Below are 18746 nucleotides of genomic sequence, written 5' to 3' on the forward strand. Positions count from 1 at the left end.
GGTTTTGAAGGATGAGGAGAGTTTCGATAGATGTGAGAAATGGGGGGGGGGGGGGGAGTTGAACAGTTCCTGAGATTCTACACTGGCCAGGTGCGCTGCTGGGCTCAGTGACCAAGGGGCATTCCAGACAGAGAAGATGATGCGAGGCAACACATAGAGATGTGACAGTATGTGACCAATGCACTTGAAAACCTTGGCAAACCACCTCACGTGGTGGCATACAGGTGAGTGGCTGAGTGTGGCAGAAGGGCCTGGAAGTTCAGGTAGGGCCAGATCGCAGGGCCCCATGAGCACCAGGCTGGGGGGCTTGGATTTTATCCTGTAGCTAATGGGGAATCACCAAAGGGTTTTTTCTTTTTTCTTTTTTTGATTGAAGTATAGTCAGTTGACAATATTGCATCAATTTCTGGTGTACAGGATAATGTTTCAGTTATACACATACATGCATATATTCATTTTCATATTCTTTTCATTACAGATTCCTACAAGATATTGATTATAGTTCCCTGTGCTATACAGAAGAAACTTGTTTATTTTATATACAGTTATTAGTATCTACAAATCTCGAACTCCCAACTGGTCGCGTCCCACCCCTTTTCCCCTCTGGTAACTGTAAGTTTGTTTTCTATGTCTGTGAGTCTTCTCTATTTTGTAAATAGGTTCATTTGTGTCTTTTTTTTTTTTAAGATTCCAGATATGAGTGATATCATATGGTATTTTTCTTCCTCTTTCTGGCTTACTTCACTTAGAATGACAATCTCCAGGTCCATCCATGTTGCTGCAAACAGCCAAAGGGTTTTAAGCCAAGGGTAACCTGTCCAGATGTAACTTTTAGAAAAATAGAATTGAGAGCAAGATGGAGGATACAAGGAGACAAGACTAGAGGAATTGAAAACTAGTAGATGATGAATAGGAAAGTCCAGAACAGAGATGAAAGGCCCTACACCAGAGCCCAGTACCCATTAAAGCCGTGGGGCAGACATCATGGCAAGATGGTGGCACACGTGTGGGCAGCCAGAGTGCCCCCTGAAACCCCCATTCCAGCAACTGCAGAATATGCAAAGACCATCGCCCTGTGAGACATGATTAACGTGGGATGAAAAGGCTTACTGCTGTCTCTGAAAAAATGTAGGGTAACCACTAGTAGACTTAAAAAAAAATGTCTATTTTCCAAATCACTACTGAAGATAGTAACAAATAAAAATCTCCACCACAACAGAAACAAGCATAGACTAAAGGAAACCTTCAACTCAGAAAGCATAAAACAAGGCAACAGAAAGCAAACCAAGTGTAACAGCGATGAAGTCCATGTAAATGGGGAGCCTGTGACACGGGGTCAGACATGACTCATTTGTGGAAGACACGCTCTATGCCAGGCACCCTCTACGGGTTTCATAAAAGCAATATGCACAACAGATTGATGAAATGGGACTCTCCCTCTGAGGTGCCAAGTTAATAGATGTCACATTCCAGAGTGAGGTGGGACACCGTCAAAGGTGACACAGAAAAGAGGCTGGACCATTAGCCGGCACTCATCTCTGGTACATCAAAAATATAAGAGGCTGAACAAAGGGTTGTTGGAAGATTAAGAGGAGTTTTAGAGAGAGCCCCCAGGGTCCAGGGAGCCCCAAGTGGGAGGGAGAGAGGGCTTGAGGAAGTCCACCAGGGGAGCTCACTGGGTGACAGTGGTCTTGGGGCCACCATGCTGGGGCATCTAGGTGACATCTGCCCTGATGGCTGAGAGGGTGCTGCAGCTTCAGGGTCAGCCTGTGCTCTCACGTTTGTGGGGTGATGGATACAGGAGTGTATCCTGTGGACCAGTGTGGACCCAGGCATGAGGGATGGGTGTAATTGTCTTAGATCCCAGCCAAGAGGGCCCCCTCGTCGGGGGAGGTCACAGTTGGGGAGGGGATGAGCCCAGCTTTCCCATGGCCTGAGAATGAATCCATGGGACGAGCCATGGGAAGAGAGCATCACTCACATCAAGGGAGCTGCCCTTGCGGAGACACCCGAATGATGGAAGGGTCTTCAAGAACCCACACAAGCGCCCCAGCGAGAGAGATGGCCCAGAGAGGGTGACACCAGCTCATCAGTCAGGCAAGAACTTTCCTGCCCCTCTCCTCGCCTGTCCCCACTTTGTGCCTTCATCTTGGACCCTGGAGAGAGTCGGAACCACAAGATGGACCCTCTCCCACAGCAGTCGGCCTGCAGCAGACTGTGATGGGAAAGAGAAGCTGGGGTAACTCTGAAGTTTACATTTTTTTCTTATCACAATAGAGAGAACATATTAATTACTGACAGGACAACCTTTGGTTACCTGGAAATGGCCAGGAAAGTCATGGGAATTTCCCTCAATTTCATCTAGGTTTAAGGGGAAAAACAGACCCCCTAGAATAAAATTCGAGAGACCACGGGAGACAAAAATTAAGCTGGCTGAGTGACTCCAACTCATGAGTCATGCCTGTTCAACCCAACAGTTACACATAGCTTCCCTCATTTAATCTGCACAACAACGCTGTGAGGTAGCAATCATTATTACCCCCATTTTGCAGGTGAGAAAGCAGGTTATATAACCTGCTCAGAGTCCCACAGATAATAAGTGAAAGAGTTCAAATCCCAACTCAGGCAGTGGAGACTTCTAGAGCCCACAGGCTTAACGGCAATCCTCTGGAGAAAACCCAGAGATGAGAGCCTTAGCCCTTCGATTCATTAATTCCTGTCCTAGAAATCTAGCCAAGAGAACCATGCACTGGAGTCAAAAGTTAATACACAGAGACAGTCATCACAGCTTTATTTCTAATGGGGGAAATTAGCAGGAGTCGGGGGCCCAGAAATGTCTATCAGTTGGGACTTGGTTGGGTAAGTAATTCTACATTCACTACGCATCCTTTACAAGGAATTTAATGACAGAGGAACAGATGTACGAGATGAGATACAACACTGGAGGAAAGTATAATGTCCTATAAAGAACCTCCGCACATTAGCACGTGCATGAATGATCTCAGAAGAGGTTGTCCAGGATGAGAAAGACATAGTCTAGTCCCTCTGCAAGGCCACCCTAGGACCACATCATCCTTTCCAGGTGGTTCCTCCTTCCAGGTCTCTGCTTCCTCTTACGTCTTTCCAGCTTTTGGCTCCTTAGACCTCCTAGTGGCCCCTACCCAGCCCAGACAACACCCCACCACTGTGGTCAGGGGAGACAGATGGTAAACACACTTGGAGCACAATGGGACCGGTAAATTAATAACTAAGACTTGAAAAGCTGTGCAATTGAGCTATTATAAAGATGACACCCAGGTGGCCACACTCGAATGCACGCAAGCATAAAAAGCGTCTGCAATTTTGAGCAAGGTGATTGATCTTGGAGGGGCATGGGGAAGTGTGGGAAGGATGCTTAACACCTGCTCTTCGCTCAGTTTACCAGCTCCACTTTGAGGATCTGCTGAGCATTTTCTGCTCAGAGGTCCTGGACAAGGGTGGGGAGATGACTGGGAATCTAGAGCTGAAGCACAGTGTCCCCATCCTGGGGAGGCTTGTGTTCCCAGCCAAGTCTTCCTGCCTACTTCCCCACAGGGCATCTAAGCCCAGCTCTCCAAGGAGCAGGGGCTGAGTTATAAATAGGAAAAAGCTTCAGGGGAGAAGCGCCCAGGCCCCTGTGCTCAGCCAGCAGGAGGGGTTTGTTTTCCCAGCATTATTGGATTTGCAGATAAGCAACAAGGAATTAGGCTGATCAGGAAGAGAGGGAGGGAGCTCTCATTTGTTCATAATGCGGGATTTAGCTAGCAGAGCCCTCTCCTTTGTCAAACAGAGAGCCACTGCCTTTATATCCGCCAGCAAAGAACATTTTATTTTGTAACCTTTCAGAAAAGCCTATGAGTTTGCGTTTTTGACCTGGTTTTTTCCCCCTAATCTAAGAAAACCATGGTTGTTTAAAATGTGAAATGCATTTTAAACAACCCTACTCAGAATTCACAAACCCATTTCTCTAGCAAGAGGAATTAGACCCTGAAATGCAATTTAAATTATTTGCAAAGTTTATTACCCTCAACACATCATCTTTCGCTCCACAGCCCTTCCCTTTTGCGGCTAATGGATCATAAATACCACACTCTAAAGCCACCAGGTCACTGAAGGACCAGCATCCTGTCGGATAGTGCTGTGGGATTGGAACCAAGTTGTTTCACCTCTCTGGCTCGTTTTCCCAACTCTAAATGGGAAGAAAAGTTCCAGGACCTACAGAGGCAGCAAGTAGAGAGGAAAGAACACCAGACCCAGATTCCAGCCCTGGCTTTGTCGCTACGGTGCTGTGTGACCTTGAGTGTGTATGTCACACTTGAGTGTGTGCCTCGGGAAATTCAGGGGGTGGGATGTTCTCAAAGGCTACCTTCCAGCCCTCAATTTCTCTGATGTTTTGACTCTTTACAGCAAGGCTGTTAGGAGACAAAAGAAGGTGATTAGAGTTTGCTCAACTCTGAAATAAGGATAGGAGTCTTGTATTTTAGAAAAGAAACACACAGCAGTGAAAACACACTAGACTTAGAACTGAATTCTTGTTTTCTCTGCTTAAACTCACTGGGTGGCCAGGGACCACTCACCTTGGCTCACATCAGTTTCCTCATCTGTTCGATGGGGACAATGCACACCTTGCCTACTGCATAGGGTGCATGAGGCTGAACGGAGAGCAGGAACGTGAACCTGTGATCACTGTGTCGAAAGTCCAAAGCACCACGGAGGTGTGACAACATTTAGTAATTTGAGCTCCCACTTACTGAGCCCTGGCGCAGAGCCCGCACTGTGCTAAGCGTTACCTGCATTATCTCATCGCTTACTCACAGCAACCCTGAGGAGCTATTATGCAAAAGAAAGCTTAAGCACTGTGGGTGGTCACAAGAGCAAGGATTTACTGCCTTGGTCAAAGCCTGTGCTTTAAGGCCAGATGAGGATGAGAACAGGTAGTCCCAGGGGCTCCCGCCCCACCTGGGCTCTGGGAGGAGGGAGGAGAGGACCACTTCCCCCTCAGCATCTCTGAGCTCTGTGCCACCCCTTCTAGACTTCCTCAGGGAAGATGGTGCCTGGGGCTGGTGGGGCTGGTGAGTGGTACCCAGCTCTGCCTTTCTCCAACTCCAGGATGCTCCGGACCTCTCTCAGCATCTCTCTCCCGGCTTCCCAGGCCTCATCATTGCCCGCATTCTCTCTGCATTTACTCTGCAGGCACCACCCTCCCTGCTGCTGAAGAGCCCGCCCTTCCAGATCCTGCAGCTCTGAGGCTGATATGGGGCGAGTGACTGGGAGTGAGGGGCTCCAGTCGGCAGGATGAGTTGGCTTGATTTTCTCAGACCAGTTGGCCCTGTCCGAGCCCTGACACTCGTCAAGACTCCGGGGTCTTCCTGGAGATGGGCAAGCTGGGCTAACCCTCTACAAGGACTCCAGAGGTCTCCCCTCCCCAGCAGGCAGGGCTCTGGGTGGTGCTGTGTGCTCCTCAAGCTCTGGTCCCCCTCCACTCTGCCCCAGCCTCCTGACCACCTGCTCCAAAATCCCCAGGTCCCTGTGTTGGGTCCCAGCTCCCCAGACTCGCACCTCAGTCCATCTGGTTTTCACAAGCAATCGGTACCTATTTCTCTGGCTCAACGCAACCTATTTTTAACTTTGCCCCACCCCACCTCTTGGCTCTGACACTCTGTAGGATCCTCCCCTGGACCCCAACCAGGGCAGCTGACCAGACACTAGCTGATGCTGTTGGTTGATGTCCTCACTTGATCTGAAGATGCCTTTAGTGTCTTGAATGTTGGGAAACCCAAATTCTAGGTCTAGGTCCCTGGCCTCCTACATGACCAACAACAAATCTCTTCCCAGTTTTCTTGGCCTCAGTGTGTCAATCTATAAGATCAGAAGGTTGGATTAATGTCAAAGGCCTCCAATGTCACTCGAGTTCCATTATCCAGGGCCCCAGCTGACAATTAACATGAAAAAAACCACACATTCCTCACCTCCCCCTCCAAATGCCCTGGGAGAGCTGATCAGAAACACTGAGACTAGGTTCACCTCGCTCTCACATCCCTAAGCAGAAGCATGAGGAGCAGGGACCATCCCTTACTCAGTCACACACCCAGGAGACAGGGTGCAGAATGCACCCTGGCAATGGGTCTGAATCCCCTCCCTCCCCATGAAAAAGAGTAGAGGTGATAAGCACATACGAACAACCCAATGGAAAAGTAGATAGACAAGTCCCAGAGAAACTCCAAACAGCCATTAATATGTGGAAAAACACGGTATTTCCCCCCACTAACCCCCCATATCCAGTCCGTCACCAGGTCCTATTGATATTGAATCCTAAGTGTCCCTCCAGTTGATCCCCTTCTTCAGTCTTCTCACCATCTCCAGTACCACCGCCCTTATCCATACTAGTTCATCTGTGGCGTGGGATAACCTGTGTGCTTCAGGTGTGGACTCTGGAGCCAGATCTGCTGGCTTCAGACCAGGCTCTGCCACAAACTCCCTGCGCACCTGGAAACTTAATAGTTAATACACATAAACCACTTGAGCAGCGCCTGGCACATAGTAAGGAGACGGATGAGTTAGCTGCTGTTACATAATGAGCTGCACCCCCTTTCCCTCTGGCTCCCTGGCAGGCTGTTCTCACATGGCAGTGAGAGTGATCTTTTCCAAATGCAAATCTACCATTGCACCTGCTGCTTTAAATCTTTCACTGACATCTCTTGCTTACAGACCAAAAACATTTTTAAGTGTCCACAGAGCTGATTAAGTTTCTCTTCTCCAGCCATACTGGTCTGCTTTCAGACTAGCCAAGCTTGTGCTCTCCCAACCTCTGCAAATGTTGTCTCCTTGGTCTGGAATCTACCTCGCACCCTCTCTCCTTCTAGTCCCAGCTCCTGTTGCTGAGCCCGAGGGTGGTGGTTCAGTAAGGATGGAGCCAAGCCAACTACAATTTTTTAAAAGTTCCTGAGGATGACATGAACAGTCATTAGTCCACTATATTAGAAAGCAGAGTTATAATTTATATGATTGAAAATGGCACATGGTCCTGGGAGCCTGAGAAAACTTAAATGGATCAACAAGAAAACCTCTAGAATCAGAAAATTCATCAAAGTCTATATTCAATACCTTGTAATAGCCTATAATGAAAAAGAATATGAAAAGGAATATATATATGTATAACTAAATCACAATGCTGTACACCAGAAATTAACATGACATTGTAAACTGACTATACCTCAATTAAAAAATTTTTAAATAAAAATTAAAAAAGAAAATTCAATGAAGTCACCAGATAAAAAGATAAAGGAAATAGTCAATAACATTTCTATTATTACAAAATAATAATCATTTATAGACTGAAAAAACATCTCATTTACAATGGCAAGATTATGTAGGAAATCCTTTAAAATCACATTAATACAATTTCTTTGTGCTCCATACGAAGAAAATTATAAAATATAACTGAGATGTATAAAAAGAACTTGAATGGAGATTCCTAATATAGTCCTACAAGATGAGAAGACTATTTTAAAGATAGTAATTCTTCCTAAATTAGACTTCATTTAGTTCAAGGCAAAATTCGAAGGGGATTCTGACACTTGATAACATGCAGGGATTTCTTAAGGTTCCCTTAGGTGATGATCTAAGGGAGGGAAGGCACACGCCAAGACAGTTTGTGAACCAGGCTTCCATGTCAAGAAAGGCAAAGGCATCACTTTGCCTTGCCGGCTAGTGTCAATCAACAGTGGTCCTAAATTTCGTCTCACAAAGCAGTTGGGTCAATGATTCAATTAGGTGTCCACTCAGTACCTCAAAAGTGAGGGCTTTTAGGAGTAAATGAACTAATTACAGGTGAGGTGTTGTTTTTGAGTTAACAACTTGGGGAGACTGGGCAGCAGGAGGCAGACTCTTGCACCAAAGCAAACAGATCTAGGATGGAGACAGACCGGGCAGGAAGCTTGGGCCCTTGCTGGGGAGGGGGGAAGGGTGCAGGGCTGGTGGTGCATGTTCAGAGGATGTGTGGGCGGGGCATGCTCCCCAGACTTCCCACCTACATGGGAAGCTGCCCAGAAGCTCCTGGTCTCAGGCAAACCCTCAGTCACTGTGCGATCACCAGCACCAGCTACATCCATCCTGAGGGAGCACGCCCACACTGTGTGGGCGCCCTTCCCTGCATCCTGGGACGGCAGGTGAGGGCGCTAGTGAGGGAGGGGGTGGTCAGGGACTTGGGACCACTACTTCTTTTTTTGCTTATTTCACCCCATCAGTGGGCCTCTTTTCCATTTTCAGAGCCATGAGTTAAGAGTGCCCAACTCAACACAGTGCCCTGTGTTGACACCCAAGATCAGGGCAGCCTGGGATAAACTATTTCCCCGCCCTTGATTCCTTTAGAAAACCCAGGTAAAAATTATCAGGAGGAAAAAAAAAACAAGTAAGGAAAGCAAAGGACATTCTGACGATGATGGCTGATGAGAGGGGCAGTCCCACTAGATATTAAACTATATTAAAGTGACAACAACTAAAACAGTGTGTTGAGGGACATGAATCTCACATGAATCTTCAATGGAAGGAAATAAGCAACCCAGAAATATACCCCATTCTCTGTAAGAACTTAATTTAAATGTTAATTACAAAAAGTACTAAATAAGAAACTGGGAGTACAAAATTGTGACAACAGTGTAAAACGAAGTGTGCCTGTGGTTATCTGGAACGGGCAGAGGGAAACGTTCCAGAGCTGTGAGCTTTGGGCTGATTTTCAGTGTAAGTAATTGAGGCTACTTTAGCAGGTGGTTTGTGTAGAAGAAAGCAAAGCAAAGAACAGTTCCACAAAGCAGAAAGTACACTGGAGTCTGAACACCAGTCACAACTTCTCGCTGCTGAGTGATTTGGGGCTGGTCTTCCCCTTTGTGGGCCTCAGTCCAACAGTTCAGAGATAAAGGATTAACACAAATGACCTCTTCTGGCCGTTACCAGCTCAGCCATTCTTCTGCGGTTTGACAGTCTGGGATGTCATCCCCCCTTTTTGGTTTCTATAGCAGGACTTAATGGGAGAACAGAAACTCAGACCTTTCCTGCCCCAAATCGTTGAGTGATGCTATAGGCCGGCTCTGTGCGTCCCGGCATTGAGGCTCGCTCTGTACCCGGCCCTGTTTGTTCCTGGGGCCTGAAGATGAGTAAGACATGGTGCCGGCCTGTGAGGATCTCAGGGCAGTGGGGGACACAGGTGGATGCAGACACAACAAAAGATAATCCCAGGCAGAGAGAAGTCAGCCAGCGATGGGGTCCAGAGCTACGGGGGCACAGGGGAGGGCAACGCAGTCTGGCCAGGGGTCAGGCAGGACTTTGCAGCAGAGCCTACACTTGAGGCTGGAGAAAGGTTTAATGAAAAGGGGGTGAGGGAGACACAGGAGGTAGGAGAGAGCATTGGGGTGGGTGGTGTTGAGAATGGAATGAATGGGGGGAGAGGGGATATGGGGTGAGTATTTATGGCCAGGCTGAGTGTTTAGCCTTGAATCTCTTAGCAACAATGAGAAATCGGGGAATTGACATGGTCCTGCCCCGTTCAGGTCCCAGGGGCCTCAGGGCAGCTTCCAGCTGCATCCTCCCTCCTAGGCCGATGCTGGGATGACATATTAGCCACAGACCGAACCAGCCAGAGCGCTAACTGCCATGCCCAGGCCCCATTCCGTGTCTATCAAACCCAAGATGGACCCCGGGGTCACAGAGAGAAACCCCTCATGGTGAGCGGATTCTGAGGTCAGCAGGAGTCAGCAGCCACAGAAAGCACACTATCACACAGGAATGGACCTACTCTGTGCAGGAGGGGTGCTGGCACCTTCCATGTATTATCGTTACTCCTTACTCGACTCTGAATGTGAGGTGTTAATAAACCCATTTTTCAGATTCAGAAACAGAGACTCAGACACTTGCCAGAATTTAACCCACCCACTTGCTGCTTCCCATGTTGGGCATCCACTGGGCTAAATTCACCATGATCCACAGGTGAGATTAACCTAGAACCTGAGGTTCTATTCCAGCTCTGTCCTGGGCTTGCCAGCACGCATGCTGCCTGCAACACCCCCCCCTACTCCACTCTCCAGCCCAGGGCCCTCCTGCACCACACATGCACATACACACGCACACACACACACACGACCCTGCTCTGGGGGCTCCAAGAGACAAAAGGAGGGAAACTGGCATCTGTTGAGCATCATCTGCCTGTGCTAGCACTTTTGTGTATTCTTTTCCAAAGTAATCTCTTCAATCACCCTAAAGTGAATACTCCCATTTTACAGAAGAGGAAGTGAAGGCTCAGAGATGGTAAACTGACATCACACAGTAACATGGAGTGCCAGGATCAGACCAGGTTATCTGAATCTGAATCTGTGCTTCTGCTGCACCAAACCACTTCTCAGCTCTGTCGAATTGCCATTTGGGGCCCCTTCCATGTCCCCTCTGTCTGTTACCACCTGCCACAGCCCCACCCAAGCCCTGGGCCCATGAGCAGCAGGCCAGGAATGAGAGGGAACAGGATTCGCTTCTTGCCCAAAGCCTGGAGGACCTTGGAGCCCAGGACTACTCCCCGCTGCCCCAGCAACATGCTTGCTGCACCCTCAGCCCCATGTCCATGATCCAGGCCTCTGCAGACCCAAATCCAGGTGCCTGGCTGGAGTGCTGATCCCTGGCCAGCTTCTCCCAATTCCCCTCCAAGAGGCTGGGCCCTGTTGTCTGTATCACAAATTGGCCCTGTGTCCTCCCTCCCCAGCACCCTGCTTCAAAGTAGACAGGCCCTTGGACAGGGACTCCAAGACCCCCTTGGCTACACAAACTGCCCTATGGCTCCATCCTACCCAGAATACCCTTGAACATCCATGTCTGACTCTTTGTTCTCCAATTTACCGAGTCCTTTGACACTGTGACTGCCAACTTCACACACTCCTCTAGATCCCGCTGCCCCCCCAGCCATGTCTGCCTGGACTCACTCTCCTCCCTCATCTGGCCTGTCTGCTCTGAGATCCCCAGATGCCCTGTGGCCCTGCCCATAACAGCCTTGGCACCCAGTTTCCATCACTGGATATATCTTGCCCCTGAACCTCACCGTCTCAGTTTTGGGTCCCTGATATCACCAGTGAGCCCTCACAACATTATCTGCAGCCCACAGCCCTAGATCCTGACTTGGGTTAATGTTCCTAAGGCCCTCCTGGTCCCAAACTCCTCATGCTTGGACCTCAGCCAAGACATGAGAGCCCAGACCTTACAAACATTCCTGGCCTTACCCAGCTGGCTTCTCTGGCCATCATCAAAGCCCTGGTTTGACAGGCAGTGGCAAACTCTCAGTGCAGCTCCCCAGTGGTGATCAGGATCAAACAACAGGCAAGTATACTACAAAGCCCAAATAGGGTTCATCCCCCATGACCACAGCCACAAGCACAACATGGCCATCTTCATATCCAGAAGGCCCCAGTGGGTGCAGGTGGCTGTGAGTCACCCATCGCTCAGCCTCAGAGCAAGTGGAACTGTGGTCCTGATGTGCACACTGCCCTGATGCTGGGGACGGAAGGATTAAGTCTAGAAAAAGAACGCTGTGCATTTCCCAGCCCTGGTCCAGCTCTGTGACTCAGGACTGATCCTACTATAATCCTTGCCCATCAGGTTCTTGGGGTCCTTCAGAGACAAAGTCCCAACTCCACCAGTCACTACGCAGGACATACTCAACTTCACAGCATCGCTCCAGACCGATCGATATGACCAGGCAGGGAAAATCAAACCAAAATAAAACAGCTCCAAACAAATAAAAACAACAAACCTTAACACTGGAGGGCTGTGTGGACAAGCCATCCATAATTGGTGTCACGGTAAACAGGTTCAATATTTCCAGAGAACTCTCTAGTAATACGTGACAAGAACTATAAAATTGTGCACGCCCTTTGACCCAGTGATTCCACATGGGGAATGCTTCCCAGTAAAATATTCAGAAAGTAATTTGTACAGAGATATTCATAGCAGTGATATTTATAATAGCAAGAAATTGGAAAGGGCCCAAAGGTTCAGCGCTTGCGGATTGACAAAGCAAACTGGGTCGAGTGAGCATCTCAGATGCACTGCGGCCAGGAGGCGTGGAAGTGAGCAGGGGCGGGGGAGATGAACGCGCATCCCTGGGCAGGCCGGATGGGAAACAGGGCTCAGGGCACCCCAGACTCCAGCTCCACCGTGTAAACGCTCAGTTACCTCATGTTGTCTTCACGTTGACTCAGTTAAGTCAGTAACCTTCGTGTTAATTAGGAGAGCTTTAAAGGTCACTTTTCAAAAGGCATTATAAACGTTTAACAAGGAACTCCACTGATGAAATTCTGTAACTACCCTTGGGTCTCTCTCTAACCTCCATTCTCTTGTGTCTGTGCGGAAGGGGCCAGGCTCACCCGCAGGACCACACGGGGGTGGTGGAGGGGCTGTCATGGGCCTGGGTGCCCTGGGCTCCGGGTGGGCTGCGAGGGCCAAGCCTGCGTGGGAGGCCCCACACAGGTGCGAGAATGTGGTGCAAGAATCCCACCCTTTGGGGCTTCGTCCTCCTCTTCCTGAGTCCTTCTCCCTCCAGGGCCCGCCCCATGCACCAGTCTTTCTCTTCTGTGCCTCAGGAAGAGGTCATTGAAGAGCATGTTGGGTTCTCCCCTCACGTGAGATTCCGGAGGGCCAGACCATCCCCAAGAGTCCAAGCACAGGCATCTAACAGGGGCACTGCGGGCAGAGGCCTGGGCTTCCGCACGGCCAGTCAGATGGCCCGGCGGTGCTTTCCTCACTCAGATACAGCTGCCCAGCACAATACCCCAGGGGGCTTTAAAAACAGAGATTCCTAGGCCTCATCCTCAACATTTAGGGGGCCTGGGAACATGCATTTTAAAAACATTACAGAGGTTCCCATGAGGCAAACCACTGTCAGAGCCTTTGATGCCTAGGAAAGAAGTCATGGGCCTGCCTTCCTGGGCTCCGGGGTTCAGAGGGCTCTTCTTTGGGCCGAAGGCCAGTTTGCAGTCAGCAGCCATGGCAGAGACCACAGCCCCTCACACACACGCACACCCACGCACACGCACGCTGATACACACATGACCTTCCAGGGAAGGCCCCAGCTCAGTAGCCTATAACACTGGGGAGGGTTCTCAGGCCCCTGAAATGGAACAAGGCTCCTTAGTTCCCCAGAGACCTAGTTTCCCGGCCTCTGCGTTGACCCAAGCAGAGTGTTCCCCTGACACAGGCTGCCTCCCAGCTGTCCGGGGTCCCCCACTGCCTGCTGCAGGGCGGCTGCAGAGGCTCCTGGTCCACGCCCGCATCCCAGGTGGGGCAGTGGGGCCTGTGGCCCCGGCCACCCAGGCCATACTTACGGAGTCATCTTATAAAGCTGCGTCCTCCTCTCAAACAGCGACCCTCCCCAGGCCCAGGGCCACACCCCAGCCACGGGAGTGGCCTGGACAGACTCGGTCTCACCGCCCCCTGTCTCCACGACTCTCTTCAGCTTCACATTGCTGCTTGCGTCCCCCAGCCTGTTGTCAGGAAACACCAAGAGTCGTCATCCCGGCCCCAGCCAACCACCCTGCCAAGTGACAACAGGCTGCAGTGGCCTCCCTGGTCCCTGGGAACCGAGAGCGCAAGCCAGGGGAGAGGGAGGGACTCTGGGGTGGGGGGGGGCTCATCCCAACGGTCCTGGAGCAACTTTCTGAGCCCCATCGAGGATGTCAAGGAGGGGACAGGGAGGAGGTCACTTCTGCTGAGATTTCCTCCAAACTGTTTCCGAGGGAGCAAGAGACCTGGGGACCTTGGAGCCTCTCCAAGGCGCAGTCTTCAGGCCGGGGATCCGATGCCTTAGGAGGTCAGGGCAGAGGCAGCACAAGTTTCCCAGCAACAGGGAGGGTCGTATACGCTGGGGTATGAGCTTGGGCTGGAGGAGCACGGGGCAAACAATCATGATCTCTGGCCCCTCTGGGCTGACCTCCTCCTCCTCCCTCAATGCAAGATCCCAGACCAAGGGCATGCAGCGGGCCCTCCCCAGCTCAGGGACCCTGCCCTGAGGGAGGGAAGCCAGGCGTGGGCTTCTTGGGGATGTGAGGTCACACGGACTTGAAGGGTCCAAGTTTTCCCTGGGGGCACTGGAAGGGCATTTCCTCTCATGCCTTCTGACACACCAGACTAGGCCCAGCCTCGCCTCTCGTTTCTTGACAGTGCCCAGCTGAAAGGGGTGCTCAGGGCAGCTCTGTGGGGTTAGGGGAAGCCAAGGTTACCCGCTAAGGCCTCTAGCACGTGGCAGGGCATCGTCACTGAAGCCAGACTTCAGAAAGAAACCAAGAGTTCTTCATCCTGTGCAGAGAATCTGTTCTATTCTTATAGCAACAGTGGACAGAGAACAGCAAGGGACAGGGAGGCCCCTTGCTGCTTCGCAGCCACCCTCACACTGTGTTGTCCCTGGGAGCCATGGGGAAGGGCCTGTGGCCATCAAGGGACAGGGACCCTCACCCCGGGGGCACTGATGGCTGAGGCTGGTGACCCACCATCCAGGAGAAGGGAGCAAGCTGAGCTGCATCGACTGCTGAAATTGCCCACAACTAGGCCGAGTTCTGCATGACCTTGGGCACGACCGTGACTGCGCTACATGGAAGTGGGCATCGGGGTTCACACAGCCTCTGTCTGAGGGTATTCAGTTTTCTCATCATGCTTTATTACCCTTCAATCTCCACAGTTCTATGTTGACAAGGCTTCTCAGACTTGGGATCCTCTGACCCTGTGGTTTTAGTTGGCAGCCAACATAGGAAATATAAAAGCAAGTGGTTCTGGGTGAAGCTGGGGCTTGGGTGGGGACTGGAGTGCCGCACTCTCAGCCTCTCTCTTTCCCTCCAATGATTCCCTGGAGATAGTTCTGGGTGACCCTGGGGCTCCAAATATCATTTGAAAGTCACCGGTCTGGTCCAACCTTCCCATTTTCAAATAAAAAAGCTGAGGCCCAGAGTGGGAAATGATTTGCCAAAGGTCACACAGCAAGTTGGCAGCAGAGCCAGGACTGGAGCTAGAACTGAGGCCCCAAGACTCCTTCGCACTGTGACCTCCAGCTCCTACCTAAGGCAGCCGGCCACACCAAACCAAGGTTCTGAGCTCCTCCAGCCGTTCTCCCACCCACTCTCTGGTTCTCTTGAGTGGAGGGACCTGGTGTCTGGGCCATCTGTTCCAGAAATGAGGCCAAGACAGGCACCTGAGTTCCTGGCCCTTCAAGACTGGATCCAGACACCCGTTTTGAGATTCTTATTCTGTGTTCTCCCAGGGAACCTTTCCACTCCCATGCCCCCCACCTACCTGCTGGGGTTCCCAAACTACATCCTGATGGCTCCCCTGAGCTCCAAATGCCTCAGGGTCCCTCCAGAAGTACCCCCAACTCTCCAGGTCCAAAACTGAACTCACCTCACTACAGACCTGCTCTTCCTCCCGTGTCTTCTGGCAACATGAATGGCCCTGCCAGCTACTCGATCCCTCCAGAAACCCAGAGGCCACCCTAACTCTTCTCTCCTTCCCCAAGCTCTGTGGATTTGAACTTCAACGCCCTTCCATCGGTCCCCTCCCCTCTGTCCCCCATGCCTCTCTCTGGGTTTAGGCCTCACATGTCTCCAGCTCCTTCCAGTCTCCCGACCTCCAGTTCACCCCACTCCAAGAGCATCACACTTTCCAAAGTCAATCTGAGCACATCACCTTTCTGCCAACCAGGATGTTTCAACAGGCCCTCCTTCCACAGGATAGAATCCATACCCCGGGGGGCTACGTGAGCTGCCCCTCTGTTCCCTGCTCTTCTCTACCCGCCCCTCCAGGCTGGCCCACCTCTGCTGTGCTCCAGCCACCCACCCTCAAGTCTCCTTCCATATCTCTCAGCGCAATGTCACCTTTCTCATCTCCCTGCCTCTACACACATCCTCCTCTCTCCCCAGATCAATATTTCTCCCAGAGTGGCCTGAGGGGTCACCTATTTCACCATCCCCAAGCACACGGCAGAATCCTGGGCACTGCACTGCCCAGACCCACCGAAGGAGAGTCTCTGAGTTTGTAACAGAGATCCCGTGGGTGCTGTGCACCCAGGTGCTGAGGAGCCCCTGTATCAAGTCCACTGCTTTTATCCCCGGCTCCCTCCTCTCCTAGTGGGGTAAGGGGCCCCCTTTCTGCCCCACACTCTCAAGGGCTGGGACTAGGTGTCTCCCCCACTGGGCTGTGAGCTCCAAGCAGGCAGGGACCATGTCTTCTCCCAACTTGTAAATCCCCACCACCCTGGCACACAGCAGGGGCTTAGGTAGCTAGTGCTGAATGAATGGGGCCTCTGGGTGAGCCCCAAAGCCCAGGAACAGGAGGAGGTCACAGTGGAGCTGGTGAGCAGCTGCAGTTTGTCTGGCAATCTGAGAAGCTGCCCGCAGGGTCTCTGAGCTTGCATCTGCCCCTTTCCCCTCACCCCATGCCCAGTAAAGGAGACATGTTAGGGGGGTAGGTAACGAGGACCTATTGAGAGCTTTAAACAGTGGTGTTTAATACCTAACTCTCCAAGAAACATTTGCATGCATACATACATAAGTTGATTATAAATTTTGCTGATATAAAGGGTGTAGAGCACATAACTCACAAATAAAAATTCTTTATAGCCAGTTGATTGTCCCAGAAATCAATGTGTTCATTGATTTTTGCTTTATGCCGTGTCTAAAGCCAACCTATAGTTTCAACGACAAATGAGTGTTGATATTTTCATTTAACAAGTAGGATGAGGAGGGAGGGGTATAGCTCAGGGGTAGAAGCCTGCTTAGCATGCACAAGGTTCTGGGTTCAATCCCCAGTACCTCCACTAAAAATAATAATAATTATAATTTAAAATTAAATAAATAAACCTAATTACCTCTCCCCAAAACAAACTACAACAACAAAACAAGTAAGATGAAGGTGAAAAAACAAAACATGGGTTAAAACCTCACTCGTTCATCAGTGATATGAGAGATTTCTTTGCTGAACTGGTTAATAGTTTTTGAGTACTGGACGACTATTTCTTCATTAGTTTGTGTTTTCACAATGAAGCAGATACAGACATGATCAGCTTTAAAATGTAATTTGCATTCGTAAAATGGTTTTCCATCCCTTATGTCTAGACAATCGATGAAAGAATAACTTAAGTCTTAACTTGTAGCATTTACTGACTTACATGCACTAAACACTCTGATTTTGCGACTTGACTGAATGCGGAGCTGGGAACAGGTGCATGGCAGTGCCTCACAGACACAAGGGACACAAATCACCCCAAGAGCACAGATGTAGTCAAATGTAGTTAAAAAAAAAATTAGGAAGTGGTGAGTTTTGAGTATTTATCACCTTTGTTTTTAACACAATTTATTTAATTTTACATGTATATAGTTTAATTCTTAATAACCGATATATTTAGCAACTAGGCTTACAAAAATTTTCCATTATTGTACCCTTGATTCTCCTGGGGTGACGGGAGCCAGCTCCAGTAGGGTAGCCCTCAGGAACTGAACATGACCGGCTGTAACCCACCAGGCCATCAGGGGGCCAGTCCTCTCCCCAACCCTTACGAGCCTGGGTTGTGAGCTGCCAGGGATGGGATCACTGCCTGTCTCCCCACGTGAGTCCCAGTTTCCTCAATTTGGCGGGGAAAAGTCATGCCCACCAGCGCCTGTCCCTTCTCCATCCATGCTCTGCACACTCGTGTGCTAGTCCATTTCCATCGCTCCCTGAACACACACACAGTTACCTCGGACACCACACACAGGGTTTGGACCCACACATAGTGCCACCTGTCCCAAGCCACACCACGTACAATGACGCGTCAGCCCCTCCCAACACCGAGACAAACTTACGTGTATACAGCTGCCCCCTACACATCATTTCAGACAGTCCAGGTACACAGTTTGCCTCCAACTACATCTCATATGCACCCACTACCCTGATAAAAGAAATTTTCACATAATGAGGTATGGGAAAGTCATTCTGGCTTATACATGAGTTAACTTGAATTTTATGCTAACTGAAACGGCCTGTTTGTGGCCTATCAAACATACATTGCACATCTGCTTTAATTATTAAAGAAAAGGGCACATTGACCAGAAGTAAAGAATGCCCACATTAAAAATAAAGATTAAATGCCTCTCTTCCTGGGACGCCAGTGCTGGTCCTCCTCTGATAAGACTCCCCTCCCAGGTGCCAAGGCCACACGGCATGTGCTGGACATGTACGTGCGGGCAGGTTTTTGGAAACCTTGAAGAAATGTATCCCTGACTTGTTTAATGTTCTCTGTTCTGACAAGATAGAAAACAGTGCCAAAAACCCTGCTTCTCTGGAGCAGTTTCTCAGAGGAACCTGAGAATCGGGCTTCCAGGCTGGTCCTCAGTTTGGTTCAAATAAATCTCTTTTCTATTCTTATTATTGATTGTTTATTGATTATTTTCATCCACAATTCACATACCTAAACCGCCACACCACAATTCTGACACACACACACGTACCCAAAACTCCTCCACATTCTTCATATATGCACACCCCCGTACCTGTTACCCCCCACTCAAGGCACTTCCACCTCAGTGGGTACCTTACCCTGCCCACCACACACCTCCACCACTCCAGACACGCCACCCCCACCGCCCCTCCCCAGCACACACGCACACACCCCATGCATGCACGCATACCATCACCTCCTCCATCTCTCTCCACGCTCACACGGGCCACCCCTGTAC

The 18746-nt window shown here is 50.1% G+C and overlaps 1 protein-coding gene across 6 annotated transcripts in view; it reads right to left on the minus strand.

Annotated features, from left to right (window-relative positions):
• TUB (TUB bipartite transcription factor) overlaps positions 1-18746 on the minus strand; it is an 81317-nt gene that overhangs the window by 27505 nt on the left and 35066 nt on the right. Inside the window, exon 1 of one of the 6 annotated variants that reach the window (XM_032489083.1) lies at positions 13374-13530. The exons of the other annotated variants lie outside the window; for them this stretch is intronic. Coding sequence (XP_032344974.1) covers positions 13374-13381 — 8 coding nt within the window. The 5' untranslated portion in view covers positions 13382-13530. Of the gene's footprint in view, positions 1-13373; positions 13531-18746 lie in introns of those variants that run through there. 6 annotated transcript variants of the gene reach the window in all.

Source organism: Camelus ferus, chromosome 10 (assembly GCF_009834535.1).
Source record: "Camelus ferus isolate YT-003-E chromosome 10, BCGSAC_Cfer_1.0, whole genome shotgun sequence".
Classification (NCBI taxonomy): domain Eukaryota; kingdom Metazoa; phylum Chordata; class Mammalia; order Artiodactyla; family Camelidae; genus Camelus; species Camelus ferus.